Source organism: Cinclus cinclus, chromosome 14 (genome assembly GCF_963662255.1).
Source record: "Cinclus cinclus chromosome 14, bCinCin1.1, whole genome shotgun sequence".
Lineage (NCBI taxonomy): Eukaryota > Metazoa > Chordata > Aves > Passeriformes > Cinclidae > Cinclus > Cinclus cinclus.
In genome coordinates this window covers 5001227-5024893 of record NC_085059.1, presented here as the reverse complement: position 1 = coordinate 5024893, position 23667 = coordinate 5001227, and the positions used below count along the sequence as shown (strand labels likewise).

General features: G+C 58.0%; 5 protein-coding genes across 5 annotated transcripts; all 5 read left to right on the top strand.

Annotated features, from left to right (window-relative positions):
* The first annotated feature begins 41 nt into the window (after positions 1-41).
* Positions 42-5142, top strand: LOC134049772 (protocadherin gamma-A10-like). The gene is made up of 2 exons (XM_062502443.1): positions 42-2504; positions 5086-5142. Exons 1-2 carry the CDS (start codon positions 42-44, stop codon positions 5140-5142), a joined length of 2520 nt encoding a protein of 839 aa, XP_062358427.1.
* Positions 5143-5249: 107 nt separating this feature from the next.
* Positions 5250-8910, top strand: LOC134049771 (protocadherin gamma-B5-like). Its single transcript, XM_062502442.1, has 4 exons — positions 5250-5274; positions 5483-5556; positions 5929-8760; positions 8842-8910. Exons 1-4 carry the CDS (start codon positions 5250-5252, stop codon positions 8908-8910), a joined length of 3000 nt encoding a protein of 999 aa, XP_062358426.1.
* Positions 8911-11905: 2995 nt separating this feature from the next.
* LOC134049770 (protocadherin gamma-C3-like) lies at positions 11906-14347 on the top strand. Its single transcript, XM_062502441.1, has one exon. It carries the CDS (start codon positions 11906-11908, stop codon positions 14345-14347), a length of 2442 nt encoding a protein of 813 aa, XP_062358425.1.
* Positions 14348-18434: 4087 nt separating this feature from the next.
* On the top strand, positions 18435-21156 carry LOC134049768 (protocadherin gamma-C5-like). The gene is made up of 2 exons (XM_062502440.1): positions 18435-20986; positions 21051-21156. The coding sequence occupies exons 1-2, from the start codon at positions 18435-18437 to the stop codon at positions 21154-21156; spliced, it is 2658 nt and encodes an 885-aa protein (XP_062358424.1).
* On the top strand, positions 21157-23658 carry LOC134049767 (protocadherin gamma-C5-like). The gene has a single exon (XM_062502439.1). The coding sequence runs from the start codon at positions 21157-21159 to the stop codon at positions 23656-23658; it is 2502 nt and encodes an 833-aa protein (XP_062358423.1).
* The last annotated feature ends 9 nt before the right edge of the window (positions 23659-23667 follow it).

The window sequence follows — 23667 nt, the reverse complement described above, 5'->3', positions numbered from 1 at the left end:
GCGGCGAGGACCTGCAGAGGGAGGAGCTACCGGCGGCGGAGATGTTCTCGGTGGGGAGGCGCTGGGGCCGGCGGCAGCGAGCTCTGCTCTGGGTGATCCTGCTGGCGGCGGGGGAGGCGGCGTGGGGGCAGCTGCGCTACTCGGTGCCCGAGGAGATGCCCAAGGGCTCGTTCGTGGGCGACGTGGCCAAGGACCTGGGGCTGCAGCTGCCGGACCTCCGAGATCGCGGTGTCCGTGTTGTCTCTGAAGGTAGGACTCAGTATTTTGCTCTGCACGGGAAGACGGGACATTTAGTGACTGCGGAGAGGATCGACAGAGAGCAGCTTTGCCGGCTGGTGGAGAAATGCGTGCTGCGCTGCGAGCTGATAGTGGAGGGAGAAATGCAGGTTTACCCAATCGAAGTGGAAATCACGGACATTAACGACAACGCGCCCAGCTTCAAGGAAATTGAGCTAGAAGACAGGATAAGCGAAATGACAGCCCCGGGATCGCGGTTTCCCCTGCCAGACGCTCATGACCCGGACTCGGGCCGGAATTCCCTGCAGAGCTACGAGCTGAGCGGTGACGAGCACTTCTCGCTGGCCGTGCAGGCGGGCCCCGGCGGCGATCAGCGTCCCGAGCTGGTGCTGGCGAAGGCGCTGGACCGGGAGGAGGCGGCGTTTCACGAGCTGGTGCTGAGGGCGAGTGACGGCGGCGATCCGGCACGGACGGGCACGGCTCGGATCCGTGTTACAGTGGTGGATGCGAACGACAACGCGCCGGTGTTCAGCCAGGCGGAGTACACGGTGCGTGTGCCCGAGGACGTGCCCGTGGGCTCCACCCTTGTCACCGTCACGGCCACGGACTCGGACGAGGGGCTGAATGGGCAGGTGAAATACTCGTTGAAAAAAGTGTCGGACATGGCATCGAATATCTTCGATCTGGACTCTGACACTGGAGATATCACTCTGTTACAGAGCCTGGACTTCGAGGAAGGTGACTCTTACGAACTGGAGGTGCAGGCAAGAGATGGAGGACAGCTTTTCGACACTGCCAAAGTCGTGATTACTGTCACAGACATAAACGATAATGTACCCGAAATTTCTGTGCGGTCTGCGCTAAGTGAGATTTCTGAGGACGCCCCGTCGGGGTCAGTGGTGGCCCTGTTACACGTGCATGATCATGACTCGAAGGCCAACGGTGACGTGCGCTGCTCGCTCGACGGAGATGTCCCGTTCCGGCTGGAGAAATCTTTTGACAATTACTATCGCTTGGTGACAGCGGGAGAGCTGGACCGGGAGCAGGTGTCGGAGTACAACGTGACGGTGCGGGCGGCCGACGGCGGGTCGCCGTCGCTGCAGAGCAGCGCGGTGCTGGCGCTGCGGGTGCTGGACGTGAACGACAACGCGCCGGTGTTCGCGGAGGAGCGCTACAGCGCGCGGCTGGCGGAGAACAACGCGGCGGGCGCGCTGGTGCTGACGGTGCGCGCGACGGACGCGGACTGGGGGCAGAACGCGCGCGTGCGCTACCGGCTGTCGGAGGGGCGGGTGCGGGGCGCGCCGCTGTCGTCGTACGTGTCGGTGCAGGCGGAGACGGGCGCGCTGTACGCGCTGCGCTCCTTGGACTACGAGCAGGTGCGCGAGCTGCGGCTGTGGGTGCGCGCGGAGGACGGCGGCGCGCCGGCGCTGAGCGGCAACGTGTCGGTGCTGCTGCTGATCGCGGACGAGAACGACAACGCGCCGCAGGTGCTGTACCCGCCGCCGGCCGCGGCGGCGTGGCGGGGCTCGGGCGCGGCGCGGTCGGTCGTGGAGCTGGCGCCGCGCTCGTCGCCGGCCGGCGCGCTGGTGGCCAAGGTGGTGGCGGTGGACGCGGACGCGGGTCAGAACGCGTGGCTGTCGTACGAGCTGGCCAAGGCCACGGAGCCGGGGCTGTTCCGCGTGGGGCCGCACAGCGGCGAGGTGCGCACGGCGCGCTCGCCGCTGGCCCGCGACGCGGCGCGCCACAGCCTGGTGGTGCTGGTGAAGGACCACGGGCGGCCGGCGCTGTCGGCCACGGCCACGCTGAGCGTGGTGCTGGCCGAGAGCGTGGCCGAGCTGCTGGCCGAGCTGGGCGGCGCGGCCGACGAGGCGGCGGCGCCGGGCGAGCCGGCCGGCAGCCTGACGCGCTGGCTCGTGCTGGCCGTGGCCGCCGTGTCCTGCCTCTTCCTCGCCTTCCTGCTGCTGCTGCTGGCGCTGCGCCTGCGCCGCTGGCGCCGCCAGCAGCTGCTGCCGCCCGACAGCGGCGCCTCCTTGCGCGGCGTGCCCGTCTCGCACTTCGTGGGCATCGACGGCGTGCGCGCCTTCCTGCAGTCCTACTCGCACGAGGTGTCGCTCACGGCCGACTCGCGCGAGAGCCGGCTGCGCTTCTCGGCCGCCGCCGCCTGCTGCGACACCCTCCCGGCCCGCCCGCTGCCCGACGAGCCCGCGCCGCTGCTCGGGGACGAGGACTCTGCCGCCGCCCTTCCCGTCGATCCCGCCGCTCCCTCGGTGAGTTCCTGTCGTCGCATTCTGTCCGCGACCCTTCATTCTTCTTCCTCGCTGTCCTTTTACCCGGTTTTCTCTTCCCTGAATAGGGAAATATTCTGACAAGTAATGTAAGCTCTCGGTGATCAGTGCGCTGCAGCGTCTTGCTGCGGGGAGATGAACACAGGACTCGGATCTCAGTGTTATGGTGTTTGACCCTTTTGTGATAATTCAGTCTGTTCTCCTCTGGAGATTCTGTGGTGGAGTCCTTTTCTTCTTATGAGTCCATGTAGTTTAATTCAGGGTATTTCGGCAGTATTAGGTTTGGTATTCTGTTGTTGTGCCTTGTAAAGTGGTGGAAGTCTGTGTTGTTTGCTGTGTCAGCTCTATTCTCCACGGCACACTTGCTTGATATGTGTGACAGAACATTCGTGTTCCCGTCTAGAAATTTTAATTTCCCTATAGTATTTTTAGCTTTGTACACAATGTTACCCTTTTCCTTTTCCTTTTCCTTTTCCTTTTCCTTTTCCTTTTCCTTTTCCTTTTCCTTTTCCTTTTCCTTTTCCTTTTCCTTTTCCTTTTCCTTTTCCTTTTTCTTTTTCTTTTCCTTTTCCTTTTCCTTTCCTGCCTCTGCCCCTGCCCCTGCCCTTGCCCTTGCCCTTGCATCATCGTTTGCTCGTGGGTATCGCCCCACTTGTTCTTATGTTTCTTTATTATTTATTACCGTTGAAAACGGAGTACGGACTATACTGCAGTATGGATTTTTAACAGCAGCACTTTTCTCAAGTTTAGCTTTGGTATACTTAATTATTACTCTCCCGGTATTCCTTTTCTTTAAATAGTATTTAGGATAAATGTAAGCCATTGTTTGAAACTGGAGCTGTGTTTTGCCTTTCGTTGTCTCAAATTGAACGTAAACCCGTTTGCCTGCTTTGTGTTGGGTTTCTTACATTTCTTACATTTAAAAGGGTCTCATACAGCGAATTCCTCATCCAGTAGTTGCAGCAATATCAACTTTGTGTAGCATTCTGTGTTTTCCGGGAGATCATTCCCAGACATTCTTCGAGTTTGCTTGCGGGAATTTCTTCGGTTGCTTAAAAAGTGAGCTTCACACTCGAGAGTGAGTAGAGATGGTGGAAGAGCAGCGCAATTGCTTCTTGCTAATGTTAAATCTGAAATACATGTGTTATCACTGATTTGTCATCTTGATGGTGCGTCATCTCTGTGCTCCTGCAATGATGGACTCAGCGAACTGGATGTTCCCAGAAGGTTCAGATTACAGATAATATGCCTCTTTTTATGCCTCAAACTATGGGTTAATATCTAGAATTTAGAGCGTATTGCCGAGATTTCGGCTGAGATGCGTTACTGGTGGCCCGGCACTGCGAGGAAAGTTGGAGTACGCTTGTGTGAAGGGTTGTTTGTGCTTTTTACGCCGACTTAAATCTTGTTTTGCATCATTCTCTCTCGAGTAGCAACGCTCGATCTTTCCATGCCAAGTGTTTAAAATCGATGCAACGCGTGAGGAACATTCTTACATTCTTAATGCATGGCAGGTGAGAAATTGTAGTTTTTTCCTTCTCTGCTCCTTACCGGCTGGTGAGCATAATCCGGGGTCATTGGGAATTGAGGGATTTTGTCAGAAAGACCTGATTGTTGACGAGAAGCCTGTTCTGCCAAACAAAAGTTGATTTCTGGATGATTTTCCCTGCTCTATGGATTTTTTTTTTCTATTTTACTCTTGGCCATTGTGCCTTTTTCAGAGAGATGTAAATACAAATGGTGCTGTAGTCAAGGGTGTAGCGACAATAGGTCCTAATGTGCCCCAAGTTCATTAGCCAATGTTCATTTCTTGATCACAGCGTTGCTCACAGGTTTGGACTCTTAGACATGTACAGGTTTTTTCATCGTGAACTCTTTATTGGTTGAAGTTCTTTTTCCCCGGAAGTTAGTAATCCGTTTTTGTATTTATCACAGTTGTTGTACAACACAGAGTTTTCAATTAACATTAATGATTTGAAATCTTAAAAGCAGTGTCTAAGTTGTATAATACAACAAAGAGTGAGGAAGGGCGAGATTCTACTTAAATACTTTTTAGTATTCTCTGAAGCCAGAGTGCGGCTGCTTCAGAGCCTGCTCTCACAACAGTGTTGGGGTGGAACAGTCGTTTCCTAATAACTGCTACAACAGAAGAAGTTTGTGAAATAAAAACGGAATCTTGTAGTTTCCATCTTTGTTTCTTTCGAGACAGTGGTAAGAGTGGCATAACTGGGAATCGAGTAATCACCAGAACCTTGTGAATGAACACAGTAATAATTAATGGAGTTACTTCTTGAGCAGTAGAGTGTTGGAAAAACCTTCTGTACCCGTAGTTTCCCAAAACCTGATTTGTGCAGCACCTGGAATGGTTCAGCTGATCGTAATGCGCCCTGCTCTCTACAGAGTCATGAAACAAGAGGTGTTGTTTTGTGGAGAGACTTTTATTTCGAGATTTCCTATGGTTGTTGCAGAGAGGTGGTGTCAGTACACAAAGCAGCCGAGGTGGATCAAGTGTGTTTTTCCATAAGTGCTGCTATAAAGAGTGATTTATCATTTCTGTTTTCAGACCATCCCACGCCAGGAGCGTTCAGTGTTTTTAGTGGCAAAGGACGCGTCAGTTTGAGCCGTGGGTAAACTGATTCTCTAGTTTTGCCTTTCTAAGATTCCTTTTTGTGACTCGTTTTATTGTCTTTTTATCTCCAAGTCTCTCTCCTGGGAAAGGTAGCTGACATGCCTCGGGCATCACCACAGAGGAGTAAAAAGCCCCTCCTTTTTTTTTTTTTACAATTGTAAAAAAATTCAGCACGCTGGTAACTGAAGTATCCTGCGGGCATGGATACCTTTTTCAGTGTGTCCGCATTCTTAGATCTACTTACTTATGCCATTCACTGAGAAAACTTTTTGAAGAAATGCTTTAAGAGGTCATTCTTCCCAGTTCCAGGACATGAACTTGTAATCTCCAGGATTTGTAAAACTGGGGCCATATAACGATAATGCTGTTGTAGAGAATAAGACTTTCCCTTCAGTCACAGTTACTGTGAGAGGGTTATAAAATTGAAAGGAATATAAATAAGAATCTCCAGTGAAATCAAGGGAAAGAAAATATTGCTTCTGGGTGCTTCTCTTCTACAAAGGCTTCTCTTCCCAAGTAGATGTTGTAGATTTTGTAGACGTTGCAGATTTTGTAGACGTTGCTTCACAGAGAGGGTAGAAATGAAATAAAAGAGCTGCGTAAAGGGGCCCCGCAATAGTAACAGAAGGGAGAGGAAACGGAAAAGCATTTGATAAACAGTGTACCTGCTAATACTTACCTGTACTCACCTGTACTCCCTTGGGCGGAGTCAGCGTGATACTCCATTCCTCCGCTACACGTTCCCCGGCCAGACTCCGCATTTTTGCTTCTGAACAGAGGTCCTCGAGTCCTCCTTCCGCGGGTATCAAAAACCTCGCCAAGCTCAACTCAGACTCGCGCTTTTCGGTACCAGCTAGATGTGAACCGGCAACCGAGGGGGAGACCGCCTGGGGCACGGCCATCCGGCGGCTGCAGCGGCGCGGCGGCGCCTCCGGGTGTCGCTGTTGGCCGCCGCCGAGCGGCGCTGGAGCCGCCGCCGCCGCCGCCGCAGCGTCCTGCCCCCGCAGGCTGCTCGCTCGCCCGGCGCCGGCCACAGCGGCAGCGGCACCGGCGGCAAGAGGCGGCGCACCGACCTCGCTGCCTTTCAGCGGTCTCTGTTCTCGCCGGCGGAAAGCGGCTGGAAGGGAGCGGCGGGGCAGCGGCGGGAGGCAGCGGCGCGGCGAGCTGTGGCGGCGGAGAATGGCGGTGAGGCTCGGGCGGAGGCTCGGCACGGGCGGCGGGCGAGCGCTGCCGGCCGCGGTGCTGCTGTGCCTGTGGTGGCGGGCGGCGGCCGAGCGGGTCCGCTACGCCATCCCCGAGGAGCTGGGCAGAGGCTCGCTCGTGGGGCCGCTGGCGCGGGACCTGGGGCTCAGCGCGGACGAGCTGCCGGCGCGCAGGCTGCGGCTGAGCGAGGAGAAGCAATACTTCACGGTGAATGAGGAGAACGGGAACCTGTACGTGAATGAGCGGCTGGATCGGGAGGAGATGTGCGGCGAGTCGGAGACCTGCTCCGTCAGCTTCGAGGTCGTGGTGCACAACCCGCTGAACGTTTTCCACGTCGAGGTGGACATCGAGGACGTGAATGACAACACGCCACGGTTCCTTAAGGAAAATATCCATTTCGAAATCATTGAGTCTACACCTCCTGGCGCGCGATTTTCCGTGGGTGTAGCCGAGGATGCGGACGAGGGCAGTAACTCGCTGCGGGGCTACGAGCTGCAAGATAACAAGTACTTCGCGGTGGAGGTGAAGGACAGCCAGGATGGCAGCAAGTTCGCGGAGCTGGTGCTGCGACGCACGCTGGATCGGGAGAGCGAGCCGAGTCTGCGTCTGGTGCTGACTGCTGTGGACGGCGGAGACCCGCCCCGGACCGGCACCGCCCAGCTCTGGATCAACGTCACCGACGCCAATGACAACCCACCCGTGTTCGCGCAGGAGCGGTACCGCGTCACCCTGCGGGAGGACACGCCTCCGGGATCGACGGTGCTGAACGTGTCTGCCTCCGATGCTGACGAGGGCACCAACGCCCACATCACCTACGGCTTCGGGAAAATGGCGGCCAAGGTGCTTCAGAAGTTCACGGTGGATGCAGAGAACGGGACGATCGGTCTTCAGGAAGAGCTGGATTTTGAGGACGCGCGAGGCTACGTATTGCTGGTGGAAGCGAGGGACGGTGGCGGTTTGGTGGCGCACTGCAAGGTGGTGGTGGAAGTGCTGGACGTCAATGACAACGCGCCCGAGATCACGATTCTCTCCCTGTCGAGCCCGGTGTCCGAGGATTCGCCGGTCGGCACCGTGGTGGCTTTGCTGAACGTGAAGGATCCGGACTCTGGGGAGAACGGTCAGGTGTGGTGCGAGCTGTCGGGCGAGGCGCCGCTGTCGATCGTGGCGTCGGCGGGCGGCTCGTACAAGGTGGTGACGGCGAGCGCGCTGGACCGCGAGCAGGCGTCCGAGCACCGCGTGACGGTGGTGGCCCGCGACCGGGGCAGGCCGGCGCTGCGGAGCAGCAGGGAGCTGGCGCTGGAGGTGTCGGACGTGAACGACAACGCGCCGGTGTTCGAGGAGGCGGCGTACAGCGCGTACGTGGCGGAGAACAACGCGGCGGGCGCGCTGGTGCTGCGCGTGCAGGCGCGGGACGCGGACGCGGGCGCCAACGGGCGCGTGAGCTACTGGCTGGCGGGCGGCAGCGCGGGCGCGGCGGGCGCGGCGCCGCTCGTGTCGGTGGAGGCGCGGAGCGGCGCGCTGTACGCGCAGCGCTCCTTGGACTACGAGCAGTGCCGCGAGTTCGCGGTGGCGGTGCGGGCGCAGGACGGCGGCGCGCCGGCGCGCAGCTCCACGGCCACGGTGCGCGTGTTCGTGCTGGACCGCAACGACAACGCGCCGCGGGTGCTGTGGCCGGCGGCGACAGCGGGAGGGGCCGCGGCGGCCGCCCCGACGGCGTTCGAGGTGGTGCCGCGCTCGGCCGAGGCCGGCTACCTGGTGGCCAAGGTGGTGGCGGTGGACGCGGACGCGGGGCGCAACGCGTGGCTGTCGTACGAGCTGGTGCAGGCGTCGGAGCCGGCGCTGTTCCGCGTGGGGCCGCACAGCGGCGAGGTGCGCACGGCGCGGGCCGTGTCCGAGCGGGACGCGGCCAAGCAGCGTGTGGTGGCCGTGGTGAAGGACCACGGGCGGCCGCCGCTGTCGGCCACGGCCACGCTGCACGTGGTGCTGGCCGAGAGCTTGCAGGAGGCGCTGCCGGAGCTGAGCGAGCGGCCCGCGGGCGCCGAGCTGACGTCTGATCTGAACCTCATTCTTGTTGTGTCGCTCTCTATCGTGTCCTTATTATTCGTTTCCACGGTCGTTTTTGTTTTTTTCTCTAAATGTCGACAGTCGAGGAGCCCTCCCATTTTTATAACTTCTGATAAGGAACTATATTCCACCTTGGGCTCAAAAGCACCGCACAACTATTGCAGCAGCACTCTACCCTTGCCCTATTCCTACGAGGTGTGTTTAGCCTCTGAGTCGGGGCAGAAGGACTTCAGCTTCCTGAGACCAGCGGCGGCAGCCTTGCCTGCCCGTCTGCCGTCTGCTGATCCCTGCTCAGGTGCTCATTCTGGGAAGGACCCGCCTATCCCCGGGACCTCGGCACAGGTGAGCTTCTGTCCTACGGTTCCTGCCTGTGAGTTTCTGTGAATCGTTTTTTCCTCTCTTCTGCTGTCGGTAATCAGTGAGGAACCGTCAGATCTGAACGTGCCGGCGCACTACTCAATAGCTCAGGGGCGTGATGATGTGAATGATTGAGTGTGTGTGTGTGTGTGTGTGTGTGTGTGTGGGTAAGATCCCGACTCTTCCTTTTGACGTGCCAAGACTTATCCGTAAATTGATGATTTTCGCCGAGGACCGACGCAAATGTTGTCAGTATTTCTGTCTGTCCTGAAGAAGGACAGACAGGTGCGACTCTCATCGAACTGGAATGGTGAGGTGGACTCGGGATGGAGAATGAAGATGAGACAACCCTTTCGCCTTGGTTTAGTGATCATTAACTGTCTCAGCCACGTTTGGGCGCTTTCATGTGATAATGATATGTGATCTATCCTGTCGTGTTTACTCAATGGTGGCAGCCACGCTGTAGCTCTTTCCTTTTCTGGCAAGCTTGGTTCTTTAGCTCTCTCAACCCCTTTAACAGAAGGTGTTGTGTGCACTCGTAACTCAGCTTTTTCCCTCCGTCTGTAGAGCCGGAGCTGGTACTTCAGTGCAGCTCCAAGCCTGGTAACGAGCAGAAGAAAATTCCTGTTCCGTGCAGCCCCCGGCTTCTCTGGAGCCTCAGTGGAGTCCGGAAACATGCCGAAATGAGAGGCTTAGGCTGGGATTTGGCTTGAACCCGTCCCAGAAGGAATTCCTGGTGCAGGGGAAGGCATCTTCTCCCTTAGCTGTTGTCATTTTCCATTCCTCTCCCTCAAAACGGCGCTTTCAGACGCTCTGAAGCGTCGTCTGGAATATTCAGGCTTCCCATCAAGGTGGAGGAGACATAATATCTCCAGATTAATCAAAACATGGTAGATGGAGCTGTTCTGTTTTCCGTGCCTTTCCCGAGATCTCTGTTCTACTCGTCTCTCCCTTGCTTGGCCATTCCACTGCTGCTGGCATTAAACGGAGAAGGTGCTCTGGTACAGGTGATGTGTGCACTCATAGGAAGGGAAATTACTTGAGAAATTGTGTGGTAAATCGCGCGTAGGAAAAACCTGAAATGGGCAGTGATTGGAAAAAGTGTTCAGAGTTTACAGTGGTTGGAAAAGGATTCAGAGTTTATTTCAGACAAGTAAGTCGCTATTTCAAGACTTGGGTGGAAGAGAGCTGTGGATTTTCTTGGTGTTAGATTATATGTAAGAAAGACAGGAAATTGGGACTTGGTTTTCTGTGAGAAAATAAGTGCTTTGGAAACGTTAGATGGCCATTATTGGATTTTATCTGTGTGAAACCCTATCACATGCGAGCGCTATGTAAACTTTTTATCACATTCTGGGGACAGGCGATAAGAATGATAAATAGCGCTGATAAAATTTATCTTTTGACAACGATTAATCAGGAGAAAAGGAAATAGCTGAGCATGTAGATAGAACATATTGCGCCGACTTCTTCGGTATTGCCGACTCTTCATGTAAGCGCAGAACTACTGCGTCTCTTGGTGGATCCCATGTGCTCACGGCAACTTTTGGGATTAGCGGGTCGAGGACACGCAGACAGGGTCGAGATCCCTCTCGCTCTGGCAAATGTCACTGTCCAGCTCGGGTGCGAGCTCAGCCACCGCAATTAGCGGTTAACAAATAATCGGCCGCAAGTTTCCGAGCTTTTGAGGGCCTCCATAAGTGAATGAACGCGTGGGCGCTGATTTCCAATCCGGTTTTTGCCGGACATCGCCGTCCCTTCCTTATCAGTGTCGGCTGTGACACACCTGAGCGCTGTGTCACAGATGGGTTTTCACAGGGTTCGTGGCGCTCCCTTATCGGGCTGCCTTGTCCCCTTTTCATTAACCCGTGACAACCGAGCTGCTTTGCGGGTGACAGATGCCGGAATTTCGGTCATTTTATCTTTATGAGTGCGTGAAAAGTCGGAAAACCCGACGTAGCACGAGTTGTTGATGACAGCAACAACATCCCAAGGGCAGGTTTTCGACCAGGCACTGCCGGTGGTGTGATCTGCCAGGCTGTTGCTTCACGGGAACGGTATCTGTTCCCATCCCGGTGAACTTGCACCGCAAGTCGCGGAGCGTGATTTCACTTAGTCTGCCTGGTGGAAAAAAAGTACCGGCGAGCAACCCGGGAGATGGCAAGAGTAGGAGGGCGTGTTAAACCGAGATTTCTGCGGTTCGTCAGGAAAGACGCCTGCAGGGATAGTGGTGGCGGTGTAGGAATCACGCAGGAGGGGCGATGCTCCTGGAAATTTTGCGGCGGGAGCCGCCCCGCGGCGGGACTCAGTGTTGCGGCAGGAGGAACTGATCGTAATTCGGCATCGCGAAATCAGTGTCGTTTTTCAGGCTACGTTGCTTTGGTGGAGCCTTGGCCTTGAAAGGGGGCTCTCAGGAAGCATTTGGGTGGGAGGAACCGCATCCTGAAGGACCTGAGAAACACGGGGGGCTGGCTGCCGGTTCTGGCTCTCCCTGTCACCCTGCGTAGCCCGGAGGACCCTCCCCACTCATCCTCCCGCCCTCTCCACTTCCCCTTCTCATTCCAGCGAGGTGTTCCCGGGACCCGCACCCCAGACACTCCAAAATCCCCAAAGCGACTCCACTTTTGTCGTCACTATCTATGCCAATATCTCTACCTTCCTGCCCGCACACGCCGTCCCTGCGCCCGATCTACCCTGCCCGTGCCAGCGCTTCCCCCGCCCGGCTGTTCTTATAGCGGGGCTTCTCTCAGGGCTGTGCTCTCCCTTCGGGTTCTGCTCGCTCGAGCTGCGCTGTCCTCGGGCCGAGGTGGCCGCGCTCCCTCCGGCGGGGCTCGGTGGCGGCGGGGCTCCTGCGCTCTGTGCAGTTATTGGACGGGACTCTGTGTGCCGCTGTCGGCCAATGATGGAGCGGGGGGGAACTGGCGGCCCGGCCCCGCTCGGAGCCGGGATGAGGCGCAGACGGTCTCACAGAGACTCTGGGAGTGAGTCACCGCCGAGCCCGCCGAGCAATGCCCGGCTCCCCGCCGCCGCCGCCGCTTCCCGGGGCCGCTGGGCAGCGGCATGACGGGGCGAGCTGAGAATTTCTAGCCGGGGCGGAGAGGCGAAGCAAAGAGCGCGGCCGTCCTGTGCGATGAACGGCGTTGCTGTGAGGAGCCGCGGGGTGACGACGGGGCAGGTACTGAGCCTCTTGCTTTTGTTCGGCGTTTCCGACTGGGTTTCCGCCGCTATTCGCTATGCGATCCCCGAGGAGGCGCGGAGAGGCTCCGTTGTGGGGAATGTGGTAGCCGACCTGGCGCTGGACCTCGGGCGGCTGCCGGGTCGCCGATTGCGGGTGGTGTCAGGAGGCAACAAGAAGTACTTCGGGGTGGATCTGACGAGCGGGGCGCTGCTGGTGAACGAGAGGATAGACCGGGAGGAGCTTTGCGGCGCGCTCTCTCCCTGCTCCCTCAGCTTTGAGATCGTGGTGGAAAACCCGCTCGAGCTGTACAGTGGCACCGTAGAGATCCAGGACATCAATGACAACGACCCGGTTTTTCCCAGCAGCCAGGCGAGGCTGGAAATCAGTGAGTCGGTGGCTGCCGGAGCGCGCTTCCCGCTAGAGAGCGCGCAAGATCCCGATGTGGGAATTAACTCTTTGCAGACCTACCAGCTGAGCGCCAACCCGAACTTTGCGCTCGACGTGCAGACCAGGGTGGATGGCAGCAAGTACGCGGAACTGGTGCTAGAGAAGGAGCTGGACAGGGAGGAGCAAAGGGAGCTGAATTTGGTTCTGACTGCGCTGGATGGAGGCAGCCCGCCCCGGTCGGCTCACGTGCAGATCCACATTGATGTTGTAGATGCCAACGATAATGCCCCGGTCTTCAACCAATCCACCTATAAGGCGAGTGTGAGGGAGAACACGCCCAGCGGCACCCTGGTCGCCAGGATCAGTGCATACGATCTGGATGATGGGTCCAATGGGGACATCGTCTACTCCTTCAGCAGCCACACCCCTGCCAAGGTACGAGAACTCTTTGCTCTGGACTCAGCCACAGGAGAGTTGAGGGTCAAGGGACAGCTGGACTATGAGGAAGCAAAATTGTACGAGATTTACTTACAGGCTAAAGACAAGGGAGCCGTTCCTGGTGTGGCTCATTGCAAAGTGCTGGTGGAAGTCATGGATGTGAACGACAACGCTCCAGAGGTGACAGTGACTTCTGTGTACAGCCCTGTGCCTGAAGATGCAGTCCCAGGGACAGTCGTAGCTCTGCTGGGTGTAACAGACTTGGACTCCCATGACAACGGTCTGGTGAACTGCTTTATTTCCCCTGGAATCCCGTTCATGCTCAGCTCCTCCGTCAAAAATTACTACACATTGAAAACAGAAGGAGCTCTGGACCGGGAAAAGGCAGCAGAGTACAACATCACTATCACAGCCAAGGACTCGGGCTCACCACCCTTGTCGGCAGTAAAGCACATCCTGGTGCAGGTGTCAGATGTCAATGACAATGCACCCAAGTCGTCCCAGGACTCCTATGATGTCTATGTTCCGGAGAACAACATGCCCGGCATCCCCATCCTTAACGTGAGCGCCACAGATCCAGACCTCGGGCGCAATGCCCACCTCTCCTATACCCTTTTGCAGGGTGACACCACTTTTGGCCACCTCTTCTCCATCAACCGGGAGAATGGCACCCTCTACCTGCTCACCTCCCTGGACCATGAGGACCAGGTGGAGTTCAGCATGATGGTGCAGGTCCAGGACGGTGGCTTTCCGCCTCTGGCCACTAATGTCTCAGTCAGTGTGTTTGTCACTGACCTCAATGACAATGCCCCAACGGTGCTGTACCCTCACCCCAACACCACTGCCACCTACACTGATGTGGTGGCACCGGGCACTCCTGCCGGACACATGGTCACCAAGGTGGTGGCAGTGGATGCGGATGCAGGGTACAACGCCTGGATCTCCTATACCCTGTTGCAGGCCACTGACCCCAGCCTCTTCTCAGTGGGGCTGCACAACGGGGAGATCTTCACGGCCCGCCAGCTCCGTGAGGATGACGCTCCTGAGCACACCTTAGTCATCCTGCTGAAGGACCACGGGGAGCCTGTGCTGTCCACCAGTGCCACTATCTCCATCTCTGTGGCCGAGATGGTCAAGGAGGTGCTCACTGACCTCACTGATGTGGCCCCTGCCAGTGATCCTAGAAGACACGTGACTTTCTATCTCATCCTGGCTGTGATTTTGGTGTCAGCAGCCTTCTTCATCACCATGTTGTCCGTGGGCATCTTCAAGTGCTACAAGTGGAGGAAGTCAAAGGAGCTGTACAACAGCTCCAGGAGTACCACGTACAGGACACCAGGGCCCTTCCACCACATCGATGCCGTGCGGGGCGGCTTCACACCACCCAGCTTCTACCACCAGGTCTATCTCACCACAGACTCACGCCAGAGCGACCTCCTGTGTAAAAAGCCCTTCACTTCCAGCCCCTTGGGGAGCCGCCAGGGCACCATCAGGAATGGTGAGCCAGGGCTGTACCACCAGATTGTGGGCACTGCCAGCCGGCTCCCCACACCTGCTGAGGTAATGTAGCTCCTTCCACGGCATGTCCCAGCTCTGCGCAGAGCCATGGTTCGTTTGTGCCATACGTGTGCAGTTGCGTGTTGGTGTTGGGAGGGATATCCAGTTGTGCCACGCTCCTGAAGAGTTCAGCTCAAGATGAATGGGTGTTCTTTGGAGTTAAATGGGCTGTCCTGAGGGTTGATGACTTTTGCACTGTGGTGAGCAGGATCAAGTGAGTCAGTTTGTTCATGCTGACAATTATACGTCTTTTGGATGCAGTTTTGGGTACGCCTTGCATGAGTAACCATTGGAGGATGAGGTCAGCTTGAAAACACTTGTTAATCCTTGGCACAAAGTTTGTTGCTGGTGGTATTTCCTTCCCTTTGCAAAAGGAGAGCCAAGGGGAGCACTTGCTTGGCAGGGGGAACGTAAACTCCGCGCATTGTGACTTGATGGGGGCTGGAGAGGTGGTGGTGCAGATGGGGCAGGGAGCTGGGGATTGGCGTGTCGCCTCTCACGGTGCAGCACACAAAGCTGAAGGATGCTGCTGGTTCCTGTGACAGACCAGGGTCACAGAGCAGTCCGTCCCATCTGTGCCGCTCCTCGTGTTTGGCTCCTGAATGGTTCTGGTTTTATTTCCACGGAAGTTCTGTGCTGAGGTTCACTTTGGGGGAGGAGGTGGGATTGCAGACTGCCCCAGGGCTCCGCTGAGCTGGACTTTGGCTCTGAGCAGGGTGGTGAGTCCTCCATTCAGATGTTTTTCAAAAACCCCTATTTCAAGCTCTGCATGATTCGTATTATGCTCTCTGGGTGATGTCTGATGTCCTGACTGAACAAACTGCAGGCTGGAAGGCGTCTGCGCATGGCAGCAGCTTCTGTGCTTCTCCCCCGATGGGAACTGTGGTGCTCAATTTCAAAGCTTTCAATTACAGAAATGCTTCATTCTTCAGAGGTGAGGCCAGGTAGTGGATCCAGTGGAGGGGGAGTGTGGATCTGCTGGATTTCCAAGGTCGTTGATGCTGGTAATTTGTCCTTCCTGGGAAGCAGTGGGTAGGAGCGACCGGTTCCTCAGAGCAGAAGGAAGTGAGGTGCAGCGGAAGCTGTTCCTGGGTGTGAGGCTGCGTGTGCTGCCTGCTCAGTGTGGCCAAATCACAGATGGAGGCAGAAACCTCTCAGAATTATTTTATGCTTTTCCCCCCTCTGCTTGCGTCACTGCTCAGACTCAGCACTTCTGATTTGTGGTAGGTGAGAATGGCTGCAGCAGCTGCAGGAGCAAGTGTTCCTCTGCATTGTGTGGGCTGTGCTAAGGCTGGGGACAAGGATGTCCCCTCCACCAAAATGTGCTGACAAGAAGCTTCTGGTGGTGAGGGAAATAAATGATTTGAGAGTGTCAAATCAACTCCTTTGAGGGTGGAAGGAGGGCAGCAAGCCTGAGCTTCAGCCATGGCTCCCTCCTCCTCCCCAATACTGCACTGGAAAGGCACTGGCAGTGAGAAATCTGCTGGGCTGGTTCTGGATTTTTAGTCTTTGTGGTGATAACTGTGTCAAGCCTGCAAAAGCTTTACACCTCTTTGCTCTGTAGGCACAGAGCACAGTCAGCCCCTAAAAGTGATGCAGTGGGAAGGGTGTTGGACCCGTCTCTAGAAGGTGACATGTTCTGCCGTGAGGGATCCTACCCTGCAGGATTTTCAGTGATCCCTGGGTAGTCTGGCTCGGTGCTTTTCCACAGAGTGAGCTCTGACCCTGTGGAATAAGGAACATCTCCTTCTCCATCCTAGACACCCCATACCCTCCCTGCCTTGTCACACTGTCCCCATTCCAGGCTTTGACAGATCCAAACAGCAGCAGGATTCCCATGTAAAGCCCTTGCTCCAGCTCCTTGGAGGCTGAGCCATCTCAGGACACTGAGTGGATTCTCCCAGGCTGTGTGGGATTTGCAGGGGACTTCTGCTGAGGCACTGCAGCAGCACCAAACCCATTCCCATTGCTGCAGCACCCTGTAGTGCCAGTGGAAAACTCTTGTCACTCAGCAGTACTGTCTGGGCCCCAGCCTGGGATGGAGACAGGGCACATTCCAGAGCTAAGGTTACTGTGACAGCTTCCTGCTGGTGGCAGCGTCAGGAGCCTTGGGGAAATGAGTATGTACAAGATGGAATCGGTCTCTGTGTGCTGAGGAATGCCTTGTCCGGTATTTTTTTCTGCATTGTCTCTTTAAGGACGCCTTCTCCCCTCCTCCGGCGCCGGCAGTAGGTGGGACCCGGGCAGTGTTCTCATCATTCCTAAGGTTCTTCCCGGTGTCTCTGCCTGACTGGCAGCAGGGTGGTCCCGCCTCACGGCTCTCAGAATAGGCAGCGAGGTGCTGCAGACGGGAGGGAGGACCCTGGACTGCAGCACTTTCACCGTCCCTTTCCTCGCCAGAAGGATGCTGTCCTGTCACCATCCACCGTGCCGGGCATCAGTCTCTCTCACCTATTCCCCAGATCCCTCTGGTGCCCAGGTGTTGGGGACAGGCAGGACCCCGGTCTGCCACACCACTGCAGCCCCCAGCCCCAGGGTCTGTGTGCCCCTAGCTCCAGGGTCTGTGTGCACCCAGGGGAGGGTCAGGGTGGCTTCCAGTGCACCGGGGACAGGAGACGGAGAGGGACTTTTTACAAAAGCATGTAGTGATAGGACAAGAGAGAATGGTTTTAAATTGACAGAGGGTTTAGATTAGATAACAAGTATAAAAATTCTTCCCTGTGACGGTGGTGAGGCACTGATACAGGTTGCCTAGAGAAGCTGTGGCTGCGGCATCCCTGGAAGTGTTCAAGGCGGGGCTGGATTTAGCTCTGAGCAACCTGGTCTAGTGGGAGGCGTCCCTGCCCAGAGTATGAGGTCAGAATGAGATGATCTATAAGATGCCTTCTAACCCAGGCCATTCTGTGACTCTAGGACTGCACAAGGCTTCTGCAGGGATGTGAACTGAACTAAAAGTCTGCAGCTTGCCAATATCGTCTGGGACATGAAGAGCAGGAAATGACTGTGCTCCCCCCTGGGGAGGCTAAGACTCGTGCTCTTGCCCTCAGGAGGCTGACTGCAAAGCTGGACTGCCACAAAATATCAGTGTGTGCGTGTGTGTGTGTGTGTGTGTGTGTGTGTGTGTGTGTGCACCAGGTGGGAGACTTGGGCTTCCTTCCCACTCCGTCATCCTGACCTGGTGTTGGGATCCTGCAGTGATCTAGTGGCCGTGTTTTCTGGCTCTGTGTGTTTGCAGTGATTTGGGTACTGTGAAGACTGACCCATTCCTTGCCCCAGGGTGAGGAAGTGGCTTCCAGTCACGTGTGCATTGGGAGCAATTGTATTCTGGTTTTGAATGGCTCACCTGCCTTTGCTTTTCCACCTTCAGCCTCTCACTCTCACGGTGGGCTGGCAGGGGTGGCATCCCTGTCTCAGTGCAAGGTTTCCTGGCCGGTGGTGGTACTGGTGGCAGTGATGCCTCACTCAGATAGGCAATCATGGGGTGCAGGCAGCAGCCAAAGCAGTAGCCGAGGGGGAGAAGAGGGGTGAGAGAAGAGCCCCTGGCACCTCGGGGCTCTAACAAGCACCTTTTCATCGGGCATGAAAAGTCCTTTGGCCTGCGTTCATGACAGCTGCCCTTTGTCTGTGGGCATGATGTGAAGCCACCATTGTGGAGGGGGAGCACACAGGGAGGGCTTGTACCTTGCTTCCAGGCTGCCAGGACGTGCAGTTTCCCTGTGAACGCGAAGCGAGCTGTCGGAGCAAGTGAGTCAGGCTGGCAGAGGGGAGGCCGGGGGTGGCAGCCCCGCTGTTGCCGGCTCGGGCCCCTGCTTCCCGCAGCTCCGGAGCCGCTGCTGGCCGAGAGGGGATGGAGCTCTCGGCCAATTGGGCGCTGATCTGAAGCGAGGGGGGGGAAATCGGCTTCTTCTCCCCCACCCCCCCCTCCCACCTCCGCGCTGGGGCTGTGATTCAGTTCCCCTCCCCCAGCCCACCCCCTCTACTTGGAGGCTGACAGTTGGAGCCGCAGCTTGCCGGAGCCCCGGAGCTGTTTTCTAAGCCGTGGAAGAGAGACCCAGGGATTTATTCACAGTTCCTCAGTGCCTGCTGTGTCCCGGGCCGGATGCGCACGGACATGGAGAGTGCCAGCCTCCAGCGATCCGCCTGGAAATGGCAAGTACTGAGTTTGTTTTTGCTCTGCGGCTGGGGCTGGGTCTCCGGGCAGATCCACTACTCGGTGGTTGAGGAGTCAGAGTTGGGAACCGTGGTGGGGAACGTGGCCCGGGACCTGGGCTTGAAGGTGGAGGAGCTGCCAGGTCGCAGGCTGCGCCTGGGCTCAGAGGAGAGCTTGCGCTACTTCGCCGTGCGCCTGGACAGCGGCACGCTGGTGGTGAGCCAGCGGCTGGACCGCGAGCGTCTGTGCGGAGCAGCTGCCAGCTGCGTGCTGTCGGTGCAGGTGGTGACAGAGAACCCCCTGCAGCTCTTCCGCCTGGAAGTGGAGGTCCTGGATCTGAATGACAACTCCCCGAGCTTCCCCACTGCTCACCGCACCTTGCGCATCGCCGAGTCTGCCACGGTGGCTGCGCGCTTCCCCCTGGAGAGCGCGCAGGACCCCGACGTGGGCAGCAATGCTGTGAGCTCCTACCGGCTGAGCCCGAACTCTCACTTCTCGCTGGACGTCAAGCAGCAGCCGGATGGCAAACTCTTCCCGGAGCTAGTGCTGGAGCGTGCCCTGGACCGGGAAGAGCAGCCAGAAGTGCAGCTGGTGCTGACGGCTGTGGACGGGGGAAGCCCAGCGCGCTCGGGCACGGCGCAGATAACGATCCAGGTCCTGGATGTCAATGACAACGCGCCCACCTTTGACCACACCACATACAAGGTGAAGGTCCCGGAAAACACACCTGTGGGGGCTGTGCTCCTCCGGGTCAATGCGTCTGACCCCGATGAGGGTCCCAATGGGGAGACACAGTACTCCTTCGGGGTTCACACCTCCGACTCGGTGCGGAGGCTCTTTGCCCTGGATCCCCGCTCCGGCGAGGTCCGGGTGAGTGGGGCCCTGGACTTTGAGGAATCGCGTTTCTACGAGATCTACGTGCGAGCCCACGATGGAGGGGTCCCGGAGATGGAGGGCAATTGTGTGCTGCAGGTGCAAGTGGAGGATGCCAATGACAACCCCCCGGAGGTACTGCTCACCTCCCTGTTGAATCCGGTGCCAGAAGACACACCACCGGAGACTGTCGTGGGGCTCTTCAATGTACGGGACCGAGACTCAGGGGCCAATGGGGATGTGAGCCTGGAGATCTCCCCCGATGTGCCTTTTGCCATCAGGCCCCTTCAGAACCACTTCTCCCTGGTCACCCAGAAGAGCCTGGACCGAGAGTCTACCTCACAGTACACAGTGGAGCTGATCGCCCAGGATGGTGGCTCTCCTGCCCTCACCACTACACTGACGCTGCTCCTCAATATATCTGATGTGAATGACAACCCCCCACGCTTCTCGCAGCCCTCCTACGACGCCTTTCTCCAGGAGAACAACCCGCCTGGCTCCCTGCTGTGCGCGGTCTCTGCCTCAGATCCCGACGACGGGGATAATTCCCGGCTTGTTTACTCCTTAGAAAGTGGCCAAGTGCAGGATGCCCCCATCTCTTCCTTTGTCCACATCAACCCTGACAATGGTAATCTCTATGCTCAGCGCACCTTCGACTTCGAGCTGCTGCAGGTTCTGCCGGTGTCTGTGGTCGTGAGGGACTCGGGGTCTCCCCCTCTCTATGCCAATGTTACCGTCTACATCTTTGTGCTGGACCAGAATGACCATCCCCCCACCATCCTGCACCCCGCCAGTGACAGCGATGTGCCGGCACCCCAGAGGGTCCCGCTGTCTGCCCCACCGGGCTACCTGGTGGCCAAGGTGACAGCAGTGGATGCGGATGCTGGGCACAACGCCTGGCTCTCGTACCGACTGTTGCCGCAGTCCACCGATCCCTCCTTGTTCCACGTGTCGCTGTACACAGGGGAGGTGCGGACGGCCCGTGCCTTCCAGGACAGCGACATGGCAGTGCAGCAGCTCGTTGTCCTGGTGACGGACAACGGTGACCCCCCGCTCTCCACCACTGCCACCATCACCGTGGCCCTGGAGGAGGCAGCCCTGGAGGAGAGCTCCAAGCCTCAGGATTTCCTGGCTGGTGCCAAGGAGAAGCCGGACCTGACCTTCTACCTGATCATCGCGCTGGCAGCTGTTAGCACGGTGGCACTGGCCACTGTCACCCTCCTGGCCGCCCGGTGCCTCCGGCGCAGGGGCCGCGCCGCCGTCTCACCCTACTGCTGCTGCTGGCTCAGCGAGTCGCCCTCCCGGGACTTCTGCAAGCACTCCAGCCCCAAGCTGCAGCTCAGCTCCGACGGCACCCTTAAGTACATGGAGGTCACGCTGCGACCCACCGACTCCCCATCCCAGCGCTACAGCACCTGCTTCTCCCCCGGCTCCGAGCGGAGCGACTTCACCTTCCTGCGGCCCTGCCCAGCCCCCGCCACCCTACCGAGGGAGAGCGGGGCTTTCCTGCCCGCCGCCGGCACGCTGCGGGACCGCGGCCAGGTGAGCGGCAATGCCGGGGCGGGGTCCGGCCGTGCCGGGCGTTCCGACGGCGCGGGCCCCGCGGGGGGCGCGGAGCGGCCGCTCCGGTTCGCGGCGCGCGGCGCCGGTTCGCGGGCCGTGATTGGCGCCGGTGTTGCTGTCCTGGGGAAGGAGCGCGGCGATTGGAGCGGCGCCGCCGCTCCCGCAGCCAATGGCGGGGCGGCTGCGCGGCCGCGCTCCCCCCGCCCCGTCGAGCCGCGTCCGCCCCAAACAATGAATGGGAGCGGCGAGCGCTGAGCGCGGCCCCCGGCGCCGAGGGCATCGCTCCCCGGCCGGCCACCCGGCAAGGATGCCGAGGGCAGGGCAGGCGCGCCGGTCCCTGGGGCTGCCGCGTGTCTTCTCCTTCTGTTTGTTCTTGCACAGCTCATCTGCTCAGATCCGATACAGCATCCCGGAGGAGCTCACGCGGGGTGCCTTTGTGGGCAATATCGCCAAGGACCTGGGCACTGATGTGGCTAAACTGGCGGCAGCTAATCTGCAAGTACTGTCGGATTCGGATTCCCAGTACTTCTCCGTCAATGTGAACAGCGGGGTTATTATGGTCAGCGAGAGGATAGACCGAGAGCAGCTCTGCGGGCAGAACCCACGCTGCTTCCTCCACTTGAAACTTGCCATCGAGAACCCAGTGGAGTTTTACCGTATCGAGGTGGAGATCCTGGATATCAATGACAACCCCCCGGAGTTCCCCAGTGATGAGGTTTCCTTGCGCATCTACGAGCTGGCGTCTCTGGGCGCCCGCTTCCCCATCCAGCCAGCCCAGGACCCCGACGTGGGCACCAACACCTTGCAGACCTATCACTTGAGTGCCAACGACAACTTCAACCTCAATGTGAAGGCCCGCACCGATGGCGGGAAATTCCCTGAGCTGGTGCTGGAGCGGGCCCTGGACCGGGAGTTCAGAGCTTTCCACTACCTGGTCCTGACTGCTGAAGATGGGGGCTCTCCCCCACAGTCCAGCAAGATACGCATCACTATTCAGGTCCTGGATGCCAATGACAACCACCCGGTCTTTGACAGACCATCCTACGGAGCACGCTTGGTGGAGAACTCGCCGCTGGGCACCCTCGTGGTGAAGTTAAACGCCACTGATGTGGACGAAGGACCCAACGGAGACATCCGCTACTCCCTTAGCAGCCACAACTCGGCTGCCTTACGCCAGATCTTTGCCATCGATGAGCAAACTGGGGAGATTCGAGTCCAGGGCAACCTGGACTTTGAGGAGGCAACAGTGTATGAGATCGAAGTGGAGGCCAAGGACATGGGGTCGCCCACCATGGAGGAGCACTGCAGCGTGGTGGTGGAAATCACTGATGTCAATGACAACGCCCCCGAGGTCATTCTTACCTCCTTCTCGAGCACCCTGAGCGAGGATGCACTGCCAGGCACGGTGGTGGCCGTGATACACGTCAGAGATAGGGACTCTGGCGAGCAGGGCAAGGTCCTGTGTCATGTGTCTCCAGATCTTCCCTTCCAGCTGCGTAAGGACTACGAGCACCAGTACTCGCTGCTCACCAGCACCCGTTTGGACCGGGAGCACGTCGCCTACTACAATGTCACCGTCTCTGCCTCAGACCTGGGCAATCCCCCTCTCTCCCGCCACACCATCTTGCCAATCACCCTGATAGACGTCAATGACAATGCTCCCCAGTTTGAGCAAGCGACCTATGAAGTGCTGGTGGCAGAAAACAATCCAGTGGGCAGTGTGCTGGTTACAGTCTCTGCTGCCGACCCCGACTCGGAGCAGAATTCCCGCCTGTCCTACTCCATCCTGCGAGCTGGTGGGACAGATCCAGGCCTGGATCCTACTCGCTACCTCTCGATACATCCCACGAACGGGCAGGTCACAGCCAAATTCCCTTTTGACTATGAGCAAACCACCTATCTCCAGTTCCATGTGGAGGTCTCTGATGGTGGCTCCCCGGCCCTGAGGAACAGAACACTGGTTCATGTTTTTGTGGTGGACCAGAATGACAACGCCCCAAGGGTGCATTTCCCCAGGGCTGGGGAGGACTCTGCTACTCAGTTCCGAATTTCCCCGTCCATCGTCCCTCCTGCCCTCATCACCAAGGTGGTGGCAATAGATGCGGACTCGGGGCGCAATGCCTGGCTATCCTATCACCTCGTGGAAACCACAGACCTGGGGCTTTTCAGCGTGGCCCTGCGTTCCGGGGAGGTCCGGATCATGAGGGCTCTGCAGGAGACGGACGCCTCTGAGCACGAACTGCTGGTGGTGGTCCGGGATGCCGGGGAGCCCCCGCTCTCCACAGCGGTCACACTGGTGGTGCTGGTGGAGGAGAAGGGTCCAGAGGCCCTGCAGGGCTCCGAGGCTCGGGCCGCTGATGGCGGGGGCTTGCCCACTATTACCCTTTATCTGATTGTGTCCCTAGCGCTCATCTCCACCGTCTCGCTGGTGGGAATGGCAGCGCTGGGAATTCGGTGCCTCCGGCGGGGCTCTGCACCTGCCAACCAGGGCTGCTGCGTGGAGAGCGTGAACACGCTTCAGCCTCCTCCCAGCCACATCTTTGGGCACTTGCACTATGAGCCTAAGAAAGGGGACACTGTGATGGGCGTGCAGGTGACAGCAACGGCACCCCCCGCCCCTCGTTACCGCTCCTGCTTTTCGCCAGTCTCGGATATCAGCGAGTTCATGTTTGTGAAACCCTCGGCGGATCCCACCCTGTGCAGCGAGGTGAGCTCGGGAGTACGGTCTCCAGCCTGAACACAGCGC